Raw genomic sequence first — 26325 nt, forward strand, 5'->3', positions numbered from 1 at the left:
AGACCTCCGTGGTAGAAAGTCCAAAGAACCACAACCCTTTGAGTGAAGAAATTTCTCATCTCAGTCATAAATAGCTGACCTCTTATTCTGAGACTATGATCTTTAGTTCTAGGCCCCTCAGCCAGGGGAAACATCCTTCCAGCATCGATCCTGTCAAATTCCTTAAAAAAAAATGTATTTCAATGAGATCACCTCTTATTCTTCTAAACTTTAAGGAATATAGTCCTAGTCTACTCAATAACACAAACCTCAAATGTTATCCTTTCACTGTCCCTGACAGTGGAGCAATTGATATTCAAAGCTTCCAATATTTGTGAGCTGAAGGGTCCTGCACTTAGCCTGATTCACTAAACCCAAAACAACCTTGAGAGAAAGAATGCAGCAAAACATCACTAAATTATCTTTAATGCAGAACCAATCCAGTCAATCATTGAATTCATTCCCACCAACTGTGTTGCTTTTCTTTTTAAAGTGAAGCGGGACAAACAAAAAATGTAACTCCATGAACAGAATTATGTAAAATAACACTTTAAGGAAATACTGTATTTTCCAAATAATTCTAGGGGGAATATATTAGATATAAAATTAGCAACACTTTATACTTGTGATATTCCAATATGCATTACTAATAGGTTAACTAAAATGGTAAGAGTAAGTATTTAAAAACGGAATTGATCTAGGACAAAAATTCTATCATGAAAATAAAATTATGGATTGCTCCCACATAATGCTGCTTCACAAAACAAGTGCACAGTTATTACACCAATGCATTAACAAATAGTTAATTATATAACTCACTTGTTTTATGCAAGGGCTACAAATTAACCCTGTAGTGCTCAGAAATTAGCATGGTTCCAAGTGAGAGTAATGATACACAAGAACTAAGCAATGTGGGTTGAGGTTGGGGTGCGGAAAGACTGCAAGGTTTTACATGTGCATCATTCATTCACTCTGACTACTGATCATCTGAATCTTTCTTGCAGGGAGATCAAGTAATGCATAGTTTACTCATCTGCCTTCCAAACAAAAGGAAATTAAGGAAGAGGCTGAGCTCAGGATAGCAAATATGTGAACCGAACCGAAAGATTCCGTGCCAGGGGTTGCCAACAACAAGGGTACTGGCACATGAATCAGCTCATCTTTCACTTCCTTGGGGAACTGGGCGCAACTGTAGGACATTTAGATTTCCACCAATACAAGCTATTCTCAGGACACCCATGATGTCCATAATAGCTCAATGCTGCAGAACAGGAATTAAGGCAAATAAAAAAATTCAGGGTTTTAATTGAGAGGCTGGCCTAGGGAGTAACTACAGGATTAAGTATAATCTAGGATACTGCACTGGTGAAATCCGTCCAACAATCATTTATGCATACTCAAGTCTTAGTCTGGTAACCCTATGGGACCTATTGAAGTGTTTCATTATAATGGAGTTTCACTGTAGTGTACAAAAGCAGCAAATGCGGAGAATTTTGACAGGTCAATAAGCATCTGATGTATTTAACTTTCCTCCGTCTGCTAATTCAGATGTTAAGCATTCAGTTTTTCTTCTGCTTTTTAAGATGAATGATGTTGGCGGGACATGAAATATCAGCATCAGGTACTCTCAGTATTTTGCTGAGATACCCTTGAAAACTGCTCTCCACTGTCCCACTTGCCACAGCAGTCAGCCTGTAGTGTATCTTAGTGAGACTGGCAATTTAGTGCCAATTACTAGCAGTTTTGTGAGGCTGCCTAAACTCATTTCACATTGGGTCATTAAATCCAGAGATGTGTAAACCAGACTTGAATTCATCTTCCTGAGGTTTAAGGCGACAGTGTTACGCACTGCATCGCCCAGGTCTCCCACAGATTTTTAAAATCCATATTGCACGTTTATGGGAACAAATCTTTTAAGGTATCAAATACAATTTTTGCCAGAAATGAGTCCTTTAACAGATGGTCCTTACAACTGTGCTCAATACTTCCAGACAATCAACACTGACCTCAAATCCCTGTTCAGCCTATATGCATACAGTTTCATTGGTAATTAAAACACAAGTACTCAGCACCTCCAAAAAGACGAGGATTATAATCTTCTTGAGCCATGTGAATCAGAGGTCAAGTAATACTGACAATCTAGGTATAAGTAGTACTGTACTTTAAAAAAGCAGAATTTTACATTCCAGCATTCCCAAGGGATTGCATCAGGAAGTTTTAAAACATGGTTGCAAAAGGAATTGGTGCTTAGAGGTTTGAAGAAATGGTGTCCTTTACAAAAATATTACTCTGTTCTTTTAAGAAAAACAAAATTCTCCCAAGCTAAACCTACATGTATTGTACCCGTGTTTCTTCTTTCCATCGAATACGAGTAGCTTGTATGATAACACGAATATCCAAAAGCCTCCTCTCTAGTTCCATTCTACAGCAGCATCTTTTTAAACTCATCAGCCCTCAAACATTCATACAAATGTACAGAAGGCTTGGCAGACAGAAGATATCAGATGTTGGGGCAGTGCATTACCAGGCAGTAAATCAATCATGGAGTTCAGGTAATGTCAAAAACCTTCAGAACAAAGCTTCAGCAGTTTGTCAGCTGCTTAATGCTTATGATCACTGCCCCAGCAGTGCCAGGATTTTAAAATATGGTGGACCTCTGAAGTTCTTGTATATTGTCCACTTGACTTTGTGAATGAAGGGTGAACTGAAGAAAATATTTTGATCTATATCACTCATGAATGATCAACTGGTCACTGTCAGACATTGTCGCTGATAGCTATTGGGAGCAACTTGATTGCATGAATTAAGTGTCTTAATGAAGATTAAAGTATATTGGCTTTTGTGCAATTTTAAAAGTATTTTTGTAACCATATGTTAATTAAGTTTTAATGGCAATTCAGCTGCCTATAATCCCGAGGCAGATGTCCATGTTTCATAAACAAATTCTATTAATATTGAATTGATGGTGGCTGCTTGTTCTTACATCACAAGCAAGTTAAAGTAATACTAGGTGAGACAGGTCCTCTCAAGTCATGCAAAAGCACTGCCTGCGATATTGGGTTATTTTTGAGATTGAAACATAAGGGGAACAACCGGTCATCCAAACAGGAGCACAAAAGGTACCAAAGATGGCCTTTGGGAGCCAGTGATAAGAAGACATTGGCTCAAAGTGCGTCAGTGCACAACAGTGGGAAAACCCATCAACTTCCCCATGTAGCTTCAGCATAGGTAGTCTGCATTTACAGTCAACACGATTCAGGAGCTACTTTGAAGTAAAATATTGTGCTTTCAATAGTTCATTTAAGCTCAAAATCAGTCAAGGTAATTTCAAATTCATCGTTTATCCTGTCTGCACCACCTCAGGTGTCTTAATCTCCTGTTCCAGCTTTGACAACCAGAATGCCCATACAAACCAATGCTAGCCCCCAACCGCCTACTCTGCTTTCCACATGTTGTTTAGTACAAATGCTAATTTTGCAATGCCCAATTTCACTTCAAATTTGCTTTGTTTCAAGTTACATTTTCAGAATTATAGATGTCCAGACACTTGGTGAGATGGGGGGTGGTGGGGAGGTTGAAACTGGCCTTGGGTGAGGGATGCAAAGCAGGTAGTATCATATCAGCTGGCTGTTAAATGCCCCATCCATATTCAATTCTATTGACATCAAAAGAATGGAATAGGTGGCAAGTTATCTAACAGGATGTCAATGCAATCCTGCCCATTTGTGTACCTTCCCAAGTTGAATTTCATTGCCAAGCTGTAAAAAGATCAAATTAACTGCTATTCCAACAAAACCACGTTCAAAGCAGTACAATAAAGGATAAACTCTACGTTAGCATTTCTTTTTCTTAAATAACAGTCACCCAATGCCTGGACACGGAACTCCAAAAACACCTAGGGCAGAATTTTACGCTGGCTAGATTTTATGGTCCCACCGAAGTAAATGGATTTTTCAACGGCTTGTTGCATTTTGCAACCCCGCCCCCGCTGCAATGAGGCTGGAAAATTCCGCGCCTAGTATTAACAAGCCAGTTAACCACTGCTCTGCTGTTGGAACTCCACTCAGTCCCCTGCATTGTTCCTTATACACCCTACATGGGAATAACTAGTTGAGAGGGCCTTCTGCTTTCTGCAGAGGTGATCCCTTTAAAACATTTCTGTTGTATCAGTACTGACCAACTTAAGAGTTACAGAATTACAATAATTCTTATAATATCTGGTGCTGGTTGACTGACCCACAATAAATTGTTAACACTAGGATGAAAATGTAAATAAAAACAAAAAAAAATACTGACGGCTGTTAGGAATGATTAGAGGAGGCAGAATAAAGTTCTGTTTCTGTGATAAAGGTGGGGGTAGGGGCAAGACACAGAAGGACGGTAGTTTAAGTTTTAATCTCCAAAAAATGTGCTCTTCAAATGACATACTTCATCCTGTGAAACCAGGCCGGATGTCTTGCAAAGGTGCTTCCATGGGTTAATATCGTCTGCTCTGAAGCATCTCTAACACGGTCTCTGCTATTCCCAGGAAGTAAACAACTTGTGCAATGCCAAAGAGAGGGGCGATAACCAGGGCTCTGCAGTACGCTCCCTTCAAGAAAGCTTTTGCTCCTTCATTCCTCCAGATTTTCCTACAATGGGCAAAGACAACAGGAAATCAGAACTGTTCCAAGATTTCAAACACCATATGATTGCTGACAATCACTGCTATTCGTGGACCATGATGGCCATTACGCAAAATTAGTATGTTGGCTAACTGAAGGGGCGCTAGCACATTCCACAAGGAGGTCTTCAGCCCCACCGAGTTTCCAATCTTGGGCAGGTCTCTGGGCACAGTTAGTAATGAGACCTGGTGCTTTCCTGCAACGACAGGGAGTAATAGTGGCAGGAGAGTCACATGCAACATAATTCATGTACCACCTAAAGTCTGCTTTCACAGTAACAATGGTGATGTACTGGGAGATTAGTTATGTGCACTCTTTTCATAGATATCATGCAGCAATATTCTACATTCCAATTTCTCCCTTCTTCGAGAACAGCGCTATTTTCTCACGGGGGGAGCAGATCCATAGGCACTGAGTATTTTCCAATATATCATCCAAAGAGCTACTCTTCACATGTAAGATTACATCATGTCAGTAAGCTATTCAGCATTAGAGACATCACGGCAAAGCCTGATCCAGCACTCTCGCACACAGAAGCACTTACTAGAACCAGCTGTTGGATAGCAATCAGAAGGCAAAATCTTTGCAGATGTTTTCTCTGCCTTGCTCAAAATGCTGAAACTAGTTACTTTGAAAAAAAACCTGTTAATGATATTCATAATTTCTCTCATTGAGCCATTTATACTAGGATTGAATCTAAATAAAAACAAACACTTTACTAAACTCTTTTTATATATCAGAAGCTATTGTATAGGGTACAGTAATATAGTCGTAATATTACTGGACTAGTAATGCAGAGGTTGAACTAATGGTCTGGAGCTATGAGTTCAAATCCCACCATGGCAACTGGAGAATTTAAATCCAGATAATTAAATAAATCTGGAATAAAAAGCTAGTATCAGCAATGGTTACCATATTGTTGTAAAAACCCATCAGGTTCACAAATGTCCTTGAGGAAGAAAATCTGCTGTTTTAACCTAGTCTGGCTTATAAGTGACTCCAGAACAAGGGCAGCAATGTGGTTGACTACTGAAATAGTGCATCAAAAAAGAAAACGATTGCCTGCAAGTTACTCTGCAAGCCATATACCATGCTGACTTGGAAATATTTCTTCATCGTCATTGGGTCAAAATCAAAAACATTCAAACAGCATTGAGGGTGTACCTGTATCACATGAACTACAGCAGTTCAAAGCAAGGGTAATTAGGGATGGGCAATATATGATTGTCTTGCTTGCAGTGCCCATATCCCACGAACAAATGAAAAAGCTACAAAACAGAGGCACAAAAGTAGAGACCAGGGATCAAAGCGGACCATTGCTGTGATCCAGTTGAGAGTCTGAACCAAATGAAAGGAAAAACAAATGTCATAAAATGACTTCAGAGAGCAAGGAGTCACGTGGAGTAAATATATTAGTCAGCTTTAAATCTTAACTTGAATTAATGAACTACTGGTAAGATTAGATAATTTAATGCGTATAAAAACTAAAGCCATTTTTGATTATCAATCTTAAATTACAATAAATTAATTAATCAGATCGAGGTAGCAAAGTCAAAATTAAATAGCAAAGGACAGGGATATTACAGGGTTCTCATTTTTTCAATAATCTAAGATCTAAGGAACCTGGAAAACAAAAGTTAAGGAGAACATTTAAGGTAATTGCCTGTAAAATAAAGTGACATCACATAAAGAACACAACTGATTTGTGTGTAGCCAGTGACTGTTTATTTACTCAAGACTTAAGTATATTTCTGTTAGGTCAGTTAATAGTCTAATAAATGGAGATATGGCAAGGTATCTCAGTCCTGTGGAATGCATCCTGTTCCATGTGGGAACTCCAAAATGTTTCTTGTGTCCTGGACAGGCTCATGTGCAGCAAGTGTCATCAACTGGAGAAGCCCAGGGTTCAGAGCTTGACCAGCAGCTGGAGTTAAGCAGTGCATTCATGAAGCTAGAGTTTTATGGATAACATGTTTCTGGATATGGTCATCCTGCAACTTAGTGATATGCAAGTAAACACAGTCAAGGAGGACCAGGCAGGTCGTGAGGAGCCCAGAGTGCATCTCACTCTCCTACTACAATTCAGTTCTGAATAATGGTGAATGATGGTTCCTCTGGGGAGTGTAGCCGGAGACAAGCCCATAGTATCATGGCTGACTCAGCTATATTGAAGGGTCGGGGGAGTGGTGAGGGAAGCAGGAGGAGGATTGGGAGTACAATAGTGATAGGGATTCTATAGTTAGGGAAACAGGCATCTTTGTGGTCACAGATATGAATCCAGGACAGTATACTGCCTCCCTGGTACTGGGGTCAAGAATTTCACTGAGCAGCTGCAGAGCACTCTGAGGGGGTGGGTGAATAAGCCAAAGGTCGTAGCCCATATTAGTACCAAAGACATTGGTAAAAAGAGGTTTGAGGTCCTGAAAGCAGATTTTATGGATCGAGGAAAGGGACTAGTAAGTAGAACCTCAAAGATAGTAATCCCTGGTGTGCTTGCTGGTGAGTGTAGAAATAGGAGGACGGAGCAGATAAATGTGTGGCTGGAGGGATTGTGAAGGAGGGAGGGCTTTAGTTTCCTGAGACATTGCGATCAGTCCTGGGGAAGATGAGACCCGTACAGGCTGCACAGGTTGCACCTGAACAAAGTGGGGACCAATATCCTTGTGAGGCAGTTTGCTAATGCTGTTGGGAGGGTTTAACCTAACTTGCAAAGCCAGTGGGAACTAAGAGGTAAAATTAGATTAGACAAAGTGCACAAAGAAGTGGGAGAGACAGAAAGGATCAAAGTCAGACGGGATCAGAGTAAAAGGAAATGCAATTAGGTCTAAATTAGGTTTACTGTGCATGTATGTGAATGCACAAAGTGTGGTAAATAAGGTTGGTGAACGGCAGGCACAGACAGCCATGTGGGAATGTGATGTTGTGGTGATAACAGAGACTTGGCTCAAAAAAGGGCAGAACTGGTACTAATTATTCCAGTGTACAAATGTTCAGAAAAGATAGAGAAAGAAAGAAAGGGGGAGGGGTAGCAGTATTGACTAAGTTGAATATTACACTGCTGAAGTGAAAGGATACCCCAGAGAGATTAAGGACAGAATCTATTTGGTTAGAGCTAAGAAACAATAGAGGTGCCATTCCATTACTGGATGTATTCCATAGGTAAGTAAGTAGTGGGAAATATACTGAAGAGCAATTTTTAAAATTTATTCTTTCACAGGATGTGGGTGTCACTGGCTAGGCCAGTATTTATTGCCCATCCCTAAATGCCCTTGAAAAGATGTTGGTGAGCCACCATCTTAAACTGCTCCAGTCTATTTCCTTTATGCATGCCCACAGTGCTGTTAGGAAGGGATTTCCAGGATTTTGACCCAATGACAGTAAAGGAATGACAATTTCGTTCCAAGTCAGGATGGTGTATGGCTTGGAGGGAAACTTGTAAGTGGTGGCATTCCCATGCACTTGCTGCCTTTGTCCTTCGAAGTGTAGAGGTCATGGGTCTAGGAGGTGCTGTCGAACAGTCTTGACGACTGCTGCAGTGCACCTTGTAAATGGTACACACTGCTGCCAATGTGCACGGCGTTGAAGAGAATGAATGTTTAGTGTTGTGGATGGGTGCCAATCAAACAGGCTGCTTTGTCCTGGATGGTGTCGAGCTTCTTGAGTGTTGTTGGAGCTGAAGCCATCCAAGCAAGTGGAGTGTATTCCATCACATTCCTGATTATGCCATAGAAATGGTGAAAAGGCTTTATGGAGTCAAGAGGTGAGTCACTTGCCACGGGATACTCAGCATTTGGCCTGATCTTGTAGTCATAGTATTTAGGTTTCTGTACAATAGTGACCTCCAGGATGTTCATGTGTGGGGGAATTCAGTGATGGTAATGCCATTGAATGTCAAGATTCTTGTTGGAGGTGATCATTATCTGGCACCTGTGTGGCAGAATTGTCACTTGTCACTTGCCACTTATCAGCCCAAGCCTGAAAGTTTCCCAGGTGTTGCTGCATGCACATATGGACTGCTCCACTCTCTGAGAGGTTGCAAATGGAACTGAACACTTTAGAATCATCAGCAAACATCCTCATTTCTCACCTCATGTTGGAGGGAAGGTCACTGATGAAAAGTTGCTGTGGTTGAAACTGGGCATTGCCATGAGGAACTCATGCAGTCATGTCCTGAGGGTGAGAATGATTGGCCTCCAACCATGTTCTTTTGTGCTTTGTATTACTTCAGCCAATGGAGACGTTTCCCCCAATTCACTTTTCAATTTCAATTTTGCTAGGGCTCCTTGAAGCCACACTTGGTCAATTGCTTTCTTGATGTCAAGGACAATCACACTCACCTCTGGAATTCAGCGCTTTTGTGTTTGAACTAAGGCCATAATGAAGTCTGCAGTGAAGTGGTCCTCACAGAACTCATACTAAGCATTGGTCAGCAGGTTATTGGTGAATAAATTCTGCTTGATGGCACTATTGCCTCTAAGTTGCACACTTTCTTGATTTGGAAAGATCCTGCTATTCCCTCATCGTCACTGGGTCAAAATCCTGTAACTTACTACCTAACAACGCAGTGAGACTACATATATAATTTGCAGTGTTTCAGAAGGCAGCTCCCCATTACATGCTCAAGAGCAATTAGAGATATGCAATAAATGCTGGCCCGGCCAGCAAATTCCGCATCTCATAACTGAATAAACAGGTGTAGAAGAGTTGATGAGATATGTAATAATCTGGTGTGGTGGTGTTCCCATGCACCTGCTGCCCTTTTCCTTCTCGGCAGTAAGGGTCACAGGTCTGGCGGGTCTGTTTAATTTGCAGATTAAGTCTGCATTATATACACCTTTCAGATTCTGAGAACATCTAAATCTGCTTCTCACACACTCAATGACATTTGACGTTCAATTACTGTTGCTATGTTGCTAATACAGTAACCAATTTTCACACATAGGCAGCAAATGGGATAAATGACCAGGTAACCTGTTTTTGGTAGTATTGGGTCAAGGGTAAATGTTGGCCTATGCACCGAAAATAACTCCCCTAGCTCTTCTTCAAATTATGAAAAATGAAGTGTCAGCCTCCATTATGTCCGTAGTGAAGCCTGAACCTCCAATCTTCTGATTCAGAGGCAAAAGTGGTACCAACTAGGTAAAGCAAACCAATGGGAATTACTTAGTACATTATATCAGTACAAGGGATTCCACTCAGTAGGAATTAGAACCATAGAAAAGTTACAGCTCAGAAGGAGGCTATTCAGCCCATCTTGTCCATACCAGCCCGAGGACACCCATGTGCCCTTTCTAATCCCACCTTCCTGCACCCGGCCCATAGCCCTGCAGCTTACAGCACTTTAGGTGCAGATCCAGGTACTGTTTAAAAGAATTTAGAGTTTCTGCCTCAACTACCAACTTGGGCAGCAAATTCCAGACACCCACTACCCTCTGTGTAAAAAAGTTCTTCCTCATGTCCCCCTTACACCTTCTGCCACTTATCTTGAATCTATGTCCCTTGGTTCTAGAATTCTCCATCAAGGGAAACAATTTTATCCTATCCACTCTATCTATTCCTCTCATAATTTTGTATACCTCAATAAAGTCACCTCTCAGCCTTCTTTGTTCCAAGGAAAATAACCCCAATCTATCCAATCTCTCCTCGTAGCTACACTTTTCTAACCCTGGCAACATTCAAGTAAACCTCCTTTGCACTCTCTCCAGAGCTATTACGTCCTTCCAGTAATGTAGTGACCAGAACTGCACACAATACTCCAGTTGTGCCCTCACCAGTGTTTTATACGATTCCAACATTGTATCCTTACTTTTATATTCTATACCTCTGCCAATGAAGGAGAGCGTTCCATATGCCTTCTTTACAACCTTGTCTAATTGAACTGCTGCCTTCAGGGACCTGTGTATTTGTACGCCAAGATCTCTCACTTCATCTACCCCTCTTAGTATATTCCCATTTATTTTGTAATCCCTGTAACTGTATGACCTCACACTTCTCTATGTTAAAATCCATCTGCCACTTTACCACGCACTCCAACAACCCATTTATATCGTTTTGGAGATTATGGCTATCCTCTACACTATCCATTACTCGGCCAATCTTTGTGTCATCTGCAAATTTCCCAATCGTGCCCCCCACATTCACATCCAAATCGTTAATATATAACACAAACAGCAAGGGTCCCAACACCGAGCCCTGTGGAACACCACTTGAGACAACTTTCCATTCGCAAGGGCATCCATCAACCATTTCACTTTGTATCCTGTTACAAAGCCAACGTTTTATCCAGTTTGCCACATTACCCTGAATCCCATGGGCTTTTACTTTCTTGACCAATCTGCCATGTGGGACCTTGTCAAATGCCTTGCTAAAATCCATGTACACAACATCCACTGCACTACCTTCATCAACCCTTCTTGTCACTTCCTCAAAGAATTCAATCAAATTTGTGAGGCAAGACCTTCCTTTAACAAATCCGTGCTGACCATCCCTGACTAGTCCATGCCTTTCCACATGACAGTTAATCCTATCTCTCAGGACTGATTCTACTAATTTGCTCACCACCGATGTAAGACTAACTGGCCTATAATTGTTTGGCATTTCCTTTGATCCCTTTTTAAACAGTGGAACTACGTTTGCATTTCTCCACTCCTCCGGTACCTCCCCTGTATCTAGTGAAGATTGGAAAATCATCCTCAGAGCATCTGCTATCTCCTCCCTAACTTCCTTCAGCAGCCTCGGAAACAATCCATCTGGCCCTGGCGACTTATTAACTTTCAAGGATTTCAACCCTTTGAGTACTTCCTCTCTCTTTATGACTATCCCATCCAATATCTCAGTGTTCCTCCTGGACTACCATACCTACATCCTCCCTTTCCTTTGTAAACATGGAGACAAAATATTCATTCAAAACCCTTCCTACAGCTTCTGCATCTACACACAAGTTTCCATCTTCATCTCTGATAGGTCCCACTTTTTCCTTAACTAATCTTTTAGCATTAATGTATTGGTAAAACATCTTTGGGTTATCTTTAACTTTACTTGCTAATATTTTTTCATGCCCTCTCTTTGATTTCCTTATTTCCTTTTTTAATTTGTCCCTGCACTTCCCATATTCGTCTAGGCTATCTGTAGTGCTTAGTTCTTTGTGCCTATTGTACACTTTCTTTTTCTGTTTGATCTTCCCCTTCTTCTAGACAACCAGGGAGGTCTAGATTTGGTAGTACCACTCTTATTTTTGTAGGGGACATATCTACTTTGTACAATTCGGATCTCGCTTTTTAGTGCTTCCCACTGTTTTATCCTCCAGCAGTGCTGTTCAGCCAAGTTCCTTCTCATTTCTGCAAAATTTGCCTTCCCCTTGTTCAAGACTTTTACTCTGGCCTCATCTCTGTCCTTTTCCATGGTAATGCTAAATCTGACTGTATTGTGATCACTGTCCCCGATATGGTCGCCAACTGTCACTTCACCCACTTGCCCTTCTTCGTTCCCCAAGTCTAGGTCTAGAATTGCATCTCCTCTCGTTGGGTTTGTCACTAACTGGTTGAAAAAATTTACCTGGACACACTACATGAATTTTTCTCCCTCAGTGCCCCTTATACTGTTTGAATCCCAGTTGATTTTATTCCTGGGATATGCTTTATTAAATGGAAAGTGTTATTTTTTGCTTTAGTAAATGAGCTTCATCTGGAGTTCATTACATCTCAAACCTGTTTTGATATAAATACAAAGACTAGTAAACAGATTACCTGACATTAATAATGTTGGTATCTCCATGGCAATTGTGTAAGGGCTGATGGACAGCCAGAATATTACAAGTTTCATAGACACACCGACACAGTTACTTAAACCTAGGTGTTAAACCTCATATTGGCATCTGCATCCCTCCCCATAAACACCCATGCAAGTCAGGTCAACAATGCAATATCACTTGCAGTGCTTTTAAACAAGTGACCATCACAAGGTTAGCAATGCACTTTCATTCATTTCTAAATCAGGATCATTATCTTGAACATGGTAAAAAAAAAAAATTGGTCTAGCAGAAGTAATATTGTGTTATAATCAGCAACAGAGTTACTAAACAAAAACATATTGGAACCTATACGTTCATAATGACTTAACTTTAGAGAAACATTAACTCATGTTCATAGACCCAAATAGTGAAATTTGATAGGTAAAGAGCAGTCATGTTGGAAAATCCTGATTAGTATTACTGTCAACAGATACTGGTCTCCTGCTAATATCAGATATAGATTTCAGGTTAAGAAGTAAAGTTAGGTGGCAAAAGTAACCTTGAACAGACAGTAACATCTTCAACTAAATACAAATATGCACCTGTTACCTTCAGATTCTAGTTTATTGTCACAAACCCTGAACTGATTTGAACATTGTAGTATCAATTTCTTCAAAATATTACTCTCAACAGGATTAGCATTATTTGCTTCTACTCCTACTTCATGTCATTTGAGAATGTGAAACCTTCAGGCCGGATTATTCCAATAGTCTCCTGGATGGCCTCTAGCCCTCCAGCCTCCATAAACTTCAATTCATCTAAATCTCTGCAGCAACACCTTCTATCCCATACCATATCGTACTCTTTCATCTTCTCCCTCATCACTGACCTACATCCCAGTTCTACAATGCCTTGAATTTGAAACTCTGTTTAAATCCTTCGATAGTATCAATCCCTCCTCATCTCTTACTTGTTACAACTCTAACAGCTCTCACCCAAACTCCACCTCCATTTTTATGATTCCGACATCTTATGCACCCTTTGGTAGCTCTGCCTTCAGTAACCTAGGTTGTAATCTAAATTCCCTCTCTAAACCCCTCTACTCCTTTAAGGTCCTCCTTAAAGCCCACCACTGACCAAGCTCTTTGTCAACCATCCTAATTTCTGCTTTGCCTGGCGTCAGTTTTTTCCTCACACTTGTGTTGTGCTGTGGGTGTTTTTCTATGTTAGAGATACCATATAAATGCAACATGTTGTGATTAGGAAGATACACATCTTTAATTATTACCTGGTGCAGTCTACTATTCCTGAGTATGAGTCTTCATTAATTCCTCTTTGAAGAGATTGAAGTCTTGTCTTTATTACTGATCAGGAAGAAAAGAGGAATTTGTTTTTACTGTTTGTAGCAGAAGAATTTCATGCACCAAATAAGCTTCAGCTTTGACTCTCACATTGGTGCAAAGTTCCAGGAATGCAGACTGCCCATAAACAGCACCTTGCCCAAGTGGCCACCTTTGATGTGTGAATCCTGATACTGAATGATCATCACATCTGAATCTCATCCTCACTCAATACTGACACACATTCTTCCAGTGCAATCACAAAGTAGTAATTATGGCAAGGAATCCTTAATGATTTTCTCTTACCTAGCCTCGATGCACTGTAGCCAACTGTAATATCTCTACTGCTAAGTGGCTTCGATCACAATCTCCCTGGGCATGTTGGAAGGAGTGGGTGGGTGGTTGGGTATCGAAGCCCTCGTCCATGGGTATACTGGTGATAGGGTGGACACACACACACACACACACACACACACACCCACCCACCCACCCACCCACCCACCCACCCACCCACCCACCCACCCACCCACCCACCCACCCACCCACCCACCCACCCACCCACCCACCCACCCACCCACCCACCCACCACCGTATTGACTTGCTTTTCTTCTACTAAAATCTTGTGCCCCTCCAGCGTACTCTGTTTTGCCAGGTTTTCATGCATCCCTCTTCACTTTAGATAACCTGATTTAACAATTCGTACATTCTTTGGGTCTTACAAACATATTTTATTTATGAATTTTCCCTTATCTGCCTTTTGTCTTACACTATTATCATACTGCAAGTTAAGTACCTACTTTTTTGTAATAACCCCTGTACAGCTCATTCTCTCTTGTGCATGTGTTTTTTTTCCCTGCTCCCTCAATCTACTATCTTTTATAACCGTCTCATTTGTAACATCTTCAGATTCTGATCAAGGGCTATGCCTGAAGGGAAAACTCCCATTGTCCAAGAAAACAGGGAATGTGAAAGTTTGGCCTGAATATAAATCACAATTTGCACTGACTGGTGTTCAAACTGTCAAAAGTATTCCAAACTTCTTAATATTACCCATTAAAAACCTGAATGCATTCAGTGCTTGGGGCTTACTGTCACATCCTTATACTAGGCACACACAATGCATCAGGCTGTGATTTTCTCTTATGCAAGTTAATTTAATAGAACTGTGTTTCCAGTTTTTGTCAAATCCCAAACCCAATGCATTCAGAATGCAGGCTAGGCAGGGCTTCAACTCTGATGCTTCTTTTGCCATCATAAGTTACTGAATGGAGTGAAATTTTCTTTTTCAATTTAGGTTTCTGTGAAAATGTCCAGAAAAGAAGAGAGATAATTTGCTTGGAAAATGAATGATGAATCCAATGAGTGAGGGAAAAGCTAACGAGCATCTTCAAAAACCTCACAGTCTGATAAAGGCTGAAAACTCAAAAATACCAGTGCACTACCTGCTCATGATAGAACAGAATTTAATATGGTAGGTTTACAGCCTCAATATCCAGGAACCATAATTGGATCTGCAGTAACTGTGTCTAAAGGCAGAACAGCAGCTTTTAATGTTATGAGATTTTTTTTTTAATATTAAGATGTCATATACAATTTTTTTGCCTGGCAATGGTTAATTCTGCCTTCACGTTAAAGAATGACAATTGTGACTATGGGGCAAGTGATACTCAGAAGCAGAACTCCCTAGCAAACCAGTCACAGTCCAGAGTACTCTTAGCATTTGAGTCAAAACTATACAACACATGCTTATACGTTGGGTATAAGTAATGGTGTGGAGCAGTGTGAACGCATTAACTGACAATATAATTGGCAATTATAATAACTCAAACATTAAAAAGAGAATTAAATATGATCCTGATTTGCTTCTTGCCCAGCCTCAATTTCTACCTCCATATTAAACTTTAATTGCTCTCAGCACAGGTATTCCAATAAATGAGACTTTCTGTTTTTAAAGGTCTAAAGTGCATTCACATTCTGCACAATTTGTTGAGCAATCCTGTTTATCTGCTCAGGCTAATAAGTAACCACATGAATAATTCAGTACATCTCCAAGATTATTCACACACTAGAGCTGAAGCAAATCAAGAACAATTGACCACAAGTTACCTATCTTTACCTATCTCATTCTTTTATCTATCCCATTAAACTGCTGGAAGTTATTACCTCCAGCAGTTTTCTCTTTCACTATGACCTACAGGCTTGCCTCACTCAAACCAATCACCTAATCTTTACTTCTTGATTTATCTCATCTGTTCTTCTATTCTTTTCAATCTTGGTGGAACCTGGCACTACACCTAGATCTCGATTAAAATAAAAACATCGCTCTGAGGTACAGACATACTTCAAACAAGATGTTATTCCTGTTAGGAAGGAATGGAATAGCAGAGTTAAGCAGATGCTGGAGTGTTACAGTGAGTTAGCACACTGTTCTGGATCTCATGAACATAGATTCAATGTAGTCCAGACTAATGAAACAGGAATTATTATTCCTTAAGTGGATTCAAAACTTTCTTAATGTTGAGAGGAAAAATGGGCACACTAGTCAACGCCAATCCTTTATCTTCATTTCATAGGATAGACATGTAAAGGAAAGCGGGATAGACACTGAGGCAATCAAACAGATAGACATCCACTGATATATTTGAGCTTTCAAAACCAATTGCTAGACTTCTGTTAAGTAAAAGTATCAAAGAATATGGTGCAAAGTTGGATAAACGGAATGAAGATGCAGATCAACTGTGACCTAACTGAATGGTGAAGTAAGATGGAGGGGCTGAATGGTCTACACCTGTTCTGTTCCAGAGATGAAGAGAGAGATTAATGGACAGAGACAGGTGGTCAGACCCTTGGAGAGTGACATGACAGTTAAGACATGAAAAGAAAGTAGGTTTTCCTGCAACATTTCACGAGAAAGATGAAAATAGTGCCTTACCATCACAAGGATTCACTACTACAGCAGCTGTGCTGCCTGCAATACAGCCACTAATGAAGGATACGTAAAATGGAGCTCTCTCATCTGGACTCTTCTGCCCCAGCTCGTTAAGGTTAGCAAACAGTGGGAAATAGACGATGGAGAAAGGAACATCCCTTTAAATAAACAGAATTACATTAACCAGAGCGCACTACACATAACAGCACTTCCACATTTTCTTTTATTTCAATGTACATTTTAAGTTACGGCTTGTTCAGCTAATTTAGAAAGAAGTGTACAAGTACCTAATCTAATTAAAACTGAACACTGGAGAGTTTATGGAAGTATTTTGACCCAATTTAACATTTTGCTGATAAAACTCAGTTGTGACGATAGGAGATTTGATAGCCTAGTTAATACTTAAAAGGCCAGGAAAGACCTGGGAGCTGTAAATAACCTCCAACATCCACTGAAGTAAATCAAAACCAACACAGAAGATCACTGATCAAGAACAATGACTTATACTCATATGGCACTTTTAACATAACAAAACACTCCAAAGCACTTCACAGAAACATGAAAAAGCAAAAATATGACGACAAGCCGCATTAGAAGATATTAGGGCAGATGACCAAAACCTTGGACAACGAGGTATCTCTTAAGGAGTGTCTTAAAGAAGGAAGCTGAGATAGAGAGCTGGGAAGATGAAGGGAGGGGTCATCTAGTCTGAGCAGAAAATGCATGAATGAGGGTATCAGCAGCAGACGAGCTGAAGTAAGGGAGAAATCGGCGACGTATGGAGGTACAAATAGGCGATTTTAATGACAGCATGGATATGTGGTCGAAAGCTCATCCCAGGGTTTAGCCTCAGACAGTTGCCAGGGAACAAGAGAGAACTGGTAGGTAAGGGGAGGAGTTTAGAGCAGGCACCAAAGACAATGGTTTCAGTCTTCCCAGTATTTAGCTGGAGGAAATTTCTGCTCATCCATGGACTGGATGCTGGATAAGCAGTCTGATAATTTAGCAACCTTGGAGCAGCTGAGAGAGGTGGTACTGAGTTACAGCTGGATGTCATCAGCATCCATGTGAAAATTAATACTGTGCTTTTGACTGATTTCATCAAGGGACAGCATGGCGTTGAGCAATAGAAGTACACGGATAGATCCTTGGGGGACACCAAAGGTAACAGTACAGAAGCGAGAAGAGAAGCCATTGCAAGTGATTCACTGGTTACGATTAGATAGATAAGCTTGGAACGAGACAAGAGGAGTCCCACCGGGTTGGACAACAGTGAAGAGGCATTGGAGGAGGATGGCATTGACAACTGTGTCAAAGGTTGCAGACAGATCAAGGAGGACAAGGAAGGATAGTTTACCTTTGTCACAGTCACATAGGATATCAGTTGTAACTTTGATAAGAGCTGTTTTGGTATTGTGGCAGGGGCAGAAACCTGATTGGAGGGATTCAAACATTGAGTTCCAGGAAAGGTGAGCATAGATTTGGGAAATAAGAAGATGTCCAAGATTTTGAAGAAGGTTGTAGATGGGATGGTAGAAGCAAGGATGATGGTTGGGGTGGGGGGAGAGGGGGCAGTCAAGGGTTGCCTTTTGATGAGATTAGTGAGGATGACAGATTTAAAGGAGAGAGAGAGAGATAGGCAGACAACACCTAAAGAGAGAGAACCATGAACAATTTCAGCTAATGTGTAGGGAGGAGGGATAAGTTGGATAGTCAGTAGTTTCATGGGAATAGGGCTGTGGCAGCAGGAGATTGGTCTCATGGACAACTTGAGCTCAGAGTGGGAGTATGAAGGGAGAATATAGGGGAGAAATTAAAGAAAGATATAAACTCAGGGCTAGGGCAGGGTGAAAATTTAGGGGAAGTTTGGCTGGTGGAAGAGAAGGAGGGAAGTGGCAGAAGCAGCTAATCAGATGGTCTCAATCTTAGTGATAAAAAAGTCCATGAGTTCCTTGCACGTGTTGGAGACAAGGTGGAATAGACATTGGAAAGGGATTTAAGAAGACTGTTTAAAGTAGAGAAAAGAAGCTAGGCATTATCTTTGCATCCCTGGTTGATCCTGGATAGTCAGCAGTTTTGACAGATGAGAGAGCAGGTGACAGCGGGGCCCAATAGTAACTTTATATGGTCCAGCCAGGAGATTGGCCAAACAAGTTGTTCACCATTTCTTTTCATGTCTGTGTACCTTGGGCTTAGAGTGGGGATGAGGGCCATACCTGGGAAAATGAACAGGGCGAGAGAGAGTAATTTTTTATTGGAGACTGGGGCATCAAAGGTGAAACAGTGTCAAGGAATGGTTCCAACTGCATTTTACAAGAGTTAGATAGCTCAATACATTTTATTTCTGATCCCAAATCTCTCTTCAGAGGATGCAGAGGATACTGTAATCAAAGACAGCGAGCTGAGAAATGTAGATGACTCCGTAATTTGGCATCAATATCATTCTACAATGAGATGGGAAGTATGTAATCATCTTCTTATAACATTTCCTCCTCTCTGTCACCCCTACATTGAGTAGCTCAACCAGTGAACTAATTCATGCAAAGCCTAAATATGTAAACGATGGACTCCTTCTCCACCAGTGAATTCAGCCAGTAACTAGCTAGCTGTTTAATAACCTAACTATAAGGAAAGGCCATTCTTGGTCAACATACTGCATTAAAGACATTTTATTTTACTACCCTCTTGACCAAGAGCTTGTTCCTAGGCCTCATCAAACATCATTCTGCAATCAGGCAACAAGAGTAGTTTGGTGGGCATTTGTCCCCTGATTTTAAGCACCTTGGTTTCTATTTAGTGGCCCCACTCACCCCCCACACCAGGTGGCCAAGATTGGAAATTGTATGTGAGACTAATTGACCCTTCAAGTACTCTTACGACCCTTTATACACAGTTAGGGAATGGCAATCGGTGAGGACTGAGCAGGTTTCCTGTTTACTTATTTTGTTAGCTGACTAGTATGATCTAGATCTTGGTATGCAGGGGACAATTTCAAAGTTTGCGGATGACACAAAACTTGGGAGAATTGTAAACTGTGAGGAGGACAGTGTAGAACTTCAAAAGGACACTGACACATTGGTGGAGTGGGCAGGTAGGTGACAGGTGAAGTTCTATGCGGAGAAATGTGAGGTAATACACTTTGATACAAAGAACATGCAAAGATAGTATAAAATAAAGGACACTATTCTAAAGGGTGTGCAGTAGCAGACAGACCTGGGTGTATATGTACATATGCCATTAAAGGTGGCAGGATAGGTAGAAAGAGCTGTTAGTAAAGCATACTGTACTCTAGGCTTCATTAATAGGGGCATAGAGTACAAGAGCAGGGAGGTTATGAGGAGCTTATATAAGACACTGGTTAGGCCTCAGCTGGAGTATTGTGTACAGTTCTGGGTGCCACTCTATAGGAAGGATGTGAACGCATTGGAGAGTGTGCAGAAGGGGTTTACAGGAGTGGTTCCAGGGATGAGACACTTCAGTTATGAAGAAAGATTGGAGAAGTTGGGACTGTTTTCCTTGGAGAGACGAAGGCTAAGAGGAGACTTGATAGAAGTTTTCAAAATCATGTGGGGTCTGGACAGAGTAGATAGGGAGAAACTGTTCCGGCTCGTAAACGGATCAAGAACCAGTGAGCACAGTTTTAAAGTGTTTTGCAAAAGAATCAAATGTGTGGTGAGAAAAAACTTCTTCACAAAGTGAGTAGTTAGGGTTTAGAATGCACTGCCTGTAAACGTGGTGGAGGCAGGTTCAACTGAGGCATTCAAGAGGACACTGGATGATTATTTAAACAGAAACAATGTGCAGGGTTACAGGGAAAAGGCAGGAGATTGGCACTAAGTTAAAATGCTCAGAGAGCCGGTGCAGACACGATGGGCCAAATGGCCTCCTTCTACCCTGAAGCATGCACAAGATACTAACTGCAGCAGTAAGCTTGAATACGACAATACTTTAGGTATGCTGCACCAGCAAAATTATATATAAACAATTTTTTTGTAAATAAGGCATGGTGTAATCTTCACTGGTTTATTTACAACAGTTTAGCACCAAGAAACAACCCAGTTCTCTGACTGCTTGGTGGGAAAATACCAGATGCCACGCACATTGGAAAGATCTGGTTTGATCACTAATTTATGCTAAATTTATTGCATGCAGCCAGGGACATTCAGAACCCGTGGACTAAGGAATGGAAAAACTGGCAAGAGTTCCTACTCCTGAAGAAAAGTGAGGGAACAGCTAGTCGAAAAGAGCCACACCTCTGGGTCAGAAGGCACAAGATTCAAACACTGGGTTGTTGTGTCCCCTCATCATATAGGTTGTAAGATGCCATAAAGCACTCCTGCCGTATAAGATCATTCATGTTAATCAGTCTGAAAATTCCTCCACTATTTCACACCACTCTCTAAGGAAACAAGAAAAATAGCCAGGATCTGCTGTGATGCTTCATACAGTCAAATAGCTGAATACCCCTGCCAAGGCTCATTTATCAAAAATGACCACTTGGGTCAGAGAGTAGTTAGTGTTCATGGAAACAGTTCCGACATGGAATTAGTGCTGTTAGGACAATTAAGGAGAAAATCGGGGCGGGGGGGGTGAGGGGAGTAGAAGAAAAAAAAAGATAAATTGCCACTGTCGCTTGCCATTTTAAAAGTGAATTAACTTCAATTCTTCGACCTGTTTCTATTTCTGCTAATATTTGCAGAATATTTTTGATTTATACAGAGAGTATTAATTGACATTGCTGGATGAGGGTAAATTGACCTGGGGAAGCTTAATACTATTAAGGGCAAATAAAAGGGAGATTGCACTGAAAATCTCATATTTGAAAAGCTGAGTTAACGGCTGCATCACTATACATGTAAATTCACCTTCCTCTCCCCATTCCAGCATTGACAGTTCATCAAAAGCTATCTTTAACACACCCAATTACAATCAATTAATCAATTCAAGTTAATTGTATCTGTTTAGGTTTCAATACCGATGAAGAGACTTTATTTTTAAAATCTAAATGCTGGTGCACATAACTCAGCCTTTACATCAACTCTTTAATAAAAGGGTTTACTCATGGCACTGGTATCCAATGGCTGAGAAATACCTGAACTGTTAGTTGATCTTCAGCATGGCTGCATTTTATGAATCACTCGGTGATGTATTTTGATGACAGTCTTTGAACTGCAGCCATTTGGTGTACTGTTTACTGGCTACGGCTGCCAGGCTTTCATTGGGCAGCCAGGCTTTTGGAATGATTGCCAGTTGACTTACTGACCTACACTGTCGCCTCAAATTTAACATTCTTATCCTTGTGTTTAAATCCCATCACTATTTCTGTAACCTTCTCCAGTCCTATAATCCTTTTTCCCACCCTCCCGAATTCTCTGTTCCTTTGACTCTGACCTCAACTCCCTTTGCCCCACTTAGGCCCCAGCCTCTTCACCTTTTCTCCTATTTTTGGACTATCCTTAAAGTTCACCTCTTTGACGATGCTTTTGGTCTCCCCTCCCAATAACTCTCCACTCAGCTTTCATTTCTTCAGCTACACCTCTGTATATGCCTTGCAGTCCTCTTCTACGTTAACAGTACTACATAAATGCACTGTTGTTGTATGACTCAGTGCCAACCCAATTGCTTCTGTCAGTGCAAAGGTGTCATGGGTTTTGAACTGCATTGACATTGGATGTCATTCTATTGCATGTTGCGGTAATTAATATGCACTATATTCATACAATGTCGCATGTTGCTACCTTAGCAATGTTGCACCTAAGCCTTTGTAAAGACCAGCAATTCCTTTGCTCCTCAGCAGCTCTTTGGTGATCTGTGTAGCAGTCTGTTGGGATTTGTTGGTAGAGGTAGTGTGACCTGTGCTGGAGATGGGGCTCCCCACAGGGGAACTTGACACTGCCTGGGCTGCCATCAGCTTCCGTTGGGCTGCTGCATGTAATCAAATAGAGAAAGTAGGTCAGTTACAGCAAACAGATTAAACAAGCCAAATAATGCAGCACGGTAGAATACTTCAGTGTCAATGAAATAGGTACTATTATTTGACCCTCCAATTTTCTTTCCTCCCTCTATCCAGTCCAAAAGGTGCAGACTCATACTGGGGTATAAATCTCAGCTACTCAGCCTAAGTGGCCTATGGTGCAAATACGATATTCAGAGGTTTCTCTCTTCACTGGTAATGCTGAAACCTGTGCGGTCACATTTCCCAGATCTGCAGTGGGAACTTCAGATATTTTGCTCTGTTCTCTTGTTCAAAGATTTCTAGCAATTAATTATATTCCAAAAGAGATAACATTATGATATCTGAGCAACAACTAACCAATGGGGAAACATTAAATATAAAAGCCCCAATATGTGTCACTCATTTTGGTAGACTTCATTTTGGCAATGTAAAAAAATTGAGATAATTCTGCACATTCAATATTCAATTGCAATGTTCCATGTTTAGAAGTCACAGTGTCAGTTCTGTTCAGCAATAATTAGATGCATAGCAGGGATGTTACTGGCGAAGTGCAGAGCTCAAGGAGTTAGTTACAGTTGTGATTATCTTGGCAGTCTGCCATTATAAAACACTGTTTTCATACACTCTTTGACCGTCCACAATAAAAAGTGGAAAACAGCGCCCCTCTCCAGCACAGACCAGAAAAATCCCAGCTTTCATTGCCAGTCAGTACTGACTTTATTATCGCAGCCAAGGCAATAGTGGGGATTAGGGAAAGAGTTATGGTTAGTTAACCATCTCCCAAAGCAGAGCAACATTTCTGAAACAGTAACCTATGTTGGAAATGCTCACTAACAGACATCAGGTTGGGGCAGCATTGGGGTTGGCAATGATGCCCCTTGCAGTTGAATAGCCTAACACTCAATGCCTAAATTCACACATGAAGAATGGCTATTTGGGTAAGATAATAAAGGACGGTGCTGCTGCTAATCCCACTGTAGAACCAATACCCCAAGTGAAAGTCAGCAGCTTCAGCAGAGAACATGGAGAAGACAGCAAGTTAATTGCTGGTTGGGTTACAAAATGGACCTGGCAAAAATGGCTTTGAAATATCCTTCAGCTATCAACATCAGTGTGTTGCTATTAAGCAGCCAACTCTGGGTAGAAGTATTCTGAAAGGTTTCTTCACTTGACCTCTTGCCTTAAACTATCCCATTTGGTCAAATATCCTTTCTTTCCATCTCTGATATTTTTATTGCCAACAAACAGAAGTGTTTAAAGAAAAACAAAAAACACATACTATAATTTTTAACCCGGTTGCTTACAGCAGTATCCAAGAAACTAATTTTTAATCTCTGGAGGCTCTGGCACAACCCTGGGACGATTAGAAGCCTAGTACTATACAGGTTACTGTTTTACTGCTACATACCAAGACGTCCTGCATCCTGCAACTGGATCTTCAGCATCTCCATAGGGGTGGTTACAATTACTTGACAGGTCCCAGCACCACAACCTGCCAGCATCTCCTTGATCAAGGTCAGCTTCTTCCTACGAAAGGAAGCAATAAAAATAAGCTAACAGTGAATCTGTTATTAAGCACTGAAAATTGAGCCTCTCATGCCACACCAATAGCTTGAAAGATGCAATCAAAATCTAGTTCTTTTCGTGTTCTGAAGGTATTTTTGAGAAAGGGAACCGGATCGTTTCTGCATTTCTATTTTTGTACTCAAGGGCAGTGATATCAGATTCTACTTGGCTTACCCAGTGTTAGCTTCAAGCAAAGGTACAGCAAGGGTTAAAATACCATGTAAAGCTTTCCTGTACTATCTCCTTGAGCACTTTTAATTTATTGCCAACCAATGCTACATTTTGCACTGTGCCACAAGACTTGTGCCATAAGAAGTTTGGTGCTGTTAAAAGTGGGTACCTTACAGACCATCAGTCAGGGCTGGAATTTGCACTAGGTTTCAGAACAGCTGGACAGTATCTCAACCATTCAAGCAGGCATGCTACTTTTCAAAGTTTTTTTTTAAAGAACAGCATCTCAGCCACAAAAATTGCTCCTTTTACAGTTTACATTTTGAAACACTGCTTTGTGTACACAAAATACATCCTGGCCACAGCAACATGAGGCACATAACAATAATGAGTGACTTTAGATTGGTTGAAGGCAGCAAGTGATTTATGTGTGATGGGATGTATAAACCCAAGGTCACTCAGTGTTCAAAAACAAAACAAAAATATCCACAACAATCCACAGAAAGGGCAGTGACAATTGCATATTTACCCATGGAATAGCCCAGTGACTTAATTAAAAAAAAAAAGCCAAATTCACAGGGGGAGTAAAGTTTCTATGTTTACTTTAATATTGTCCAGTAGTCCAGTCCTATGGTGGATGTGGATAAGAAAAATAGTCAAAGGTGCACAAGGGAAAGAAATGTTTATCAAAATCAATGTGAAGAATTGAGATAAATCTCACACAGAGTGCTATTGGTCTTCTGGGACTGGTTCCTTTGCTTCAGAAACATAAAATCTTATGTCATGTCTGGCAAAATAATTTAGAGCAGATTACCATCTGGCTGGTGTGTTGAGGGAGCTCAATGTATTTCAATATAAAGCTCTCTAACGTGCTGGGTAACAGCATTCCCTCCTCAGTGATATCTGATACAGAATTCAAAGGTCCCTAGATTCTGGGTCAATTATATCCTGTACTCCAGTGATACATTTTCTTTATAAATTAAAAGATTCATTCCCCTCCTCCATCCCGCCCACCCGACCATCTAATAATCATGCAGAACTTTGTTCTACGGTCTTTATTGGTTCATTTCCCACATTCTTCTTTAAATTCTCATGTGCTAAAGGTTCTGACCCTTGCTGGAGTAAGACCACAAGATATAGGAGCAGAAGTAGGCCATTCGGCCCATCAAGTCTGTTCTGCCATTCATGAGATCATGGCTGATCTGATAATCCTCAACTCCACTTTCTTGCCTTTTCCCCATAACCCTTGATTCCCTTACTGATTATTCAGCCTTGAATATACTTAGTGACCAAGCCTCTACAGCCCCCTGTGGTAAAGAATTCCACAGATCCACTACCCTCAGAGAGAAGAAATTCCTCCTCATCTCTGTCTTAAATGGGTGACCCCTTATGCTGAGACTAAGTCCTCTGGTCCTAGGCTCTCCCACAAGGGGAAACAACCTCTCAGCATCTACCCTGTCAAGCACCCTAAGAATCTTATATGTTTGGATAAGGTCACCTCTCATTCTTCTAAACTCCAATGAGAATAGGCCCAACCTACTCAACATCTCCTCATAAGAAAATCCCTCCATACTCAGGATCAGCCTAATGAACCTTCTCTGCATTGCCTCCAATGCCAGTATATCTTTCCTTAGATTAAGGGGACCAAAACTGTTCACAGTTCTCGAGGTGTGGTCTAACTAGTGCCTTGTATAGTTTTAGCAAGACTTCCCTATTTTGATACTCCATTTCCTTCGAAATAAAGGCCAACATTCCATTTGCACCCCCCCCCCCCCCCTTTACCTGCTGAACTTGTATGCTAGCTTTTTGTGATTCATGTACGAGGGCCCCCAAATCCCTCTGTGCTACAGCTTTCTGCAGTCGTTAACTCAATTTAAATAATATTCACTCCTCTATTCTTCCTGCCAAAGTGCATAACCTCCCATTTTCCCACATTATATTCTACCTGCCAAATTTTTGCCCACTCACTTAACCTGTCTATATCCCTCTCG

General features: G+C 40.9%; 1 protein-coding gene across 3 annotated transcripts in view; it reads right to left on the bottom strand.

Annotated features, from left to right (window-relative positions):
• Positions 1-669: 669 nt before the first annotated feature.
• LOC121282922 (mitochondrial glutamate carrier 1-like) overlaps positions 670-26325 on the bottom strand; it is a 118401-nt gene continuing 92745 nt past the window's right edge. For all 3 annotated transcript variants that reach the window (XM_041196735.1, XM_041196734.1, XM_041196736.1), the window contains 5 exons: positions 24006-24124; positions 22380-22566; positions 16645-16799; positions 13661-13736; positions 670-4610 (listed from right to left, as the gene is read on the bottom strand). In XM_041196735.1, the coding sequence (XP_041052669.1) occupies positions 4457-4610; positions 13661-13736; positions 16645-16799; positions 22380-22566; positions 24006-24124 (691 nt within the window). In that variant the 3' untranslated portion in view covers positions 670-4456. The remainder of the gene's footprint in view (positions 4611-13660; positions 13737-16644; positions 16800-22379; positions 22567-24005; positions 24125-26325) is intronic.

Source organism: Carcharodon carcharias, chromosome 10 (genome assembly GCF_017639515.1).
Source record: "Carcharodon carcharias isolate sCarCar2 chromosome 10, sCarCar2.pri, whole genome shotgun sequence".
Lineage (NCBI taxonomy): Eukaryota > Metazoa > Chordata > Chondrichthyes > Lamniformes > Lamnidae > Carcharodon > Carcharodon carcharias.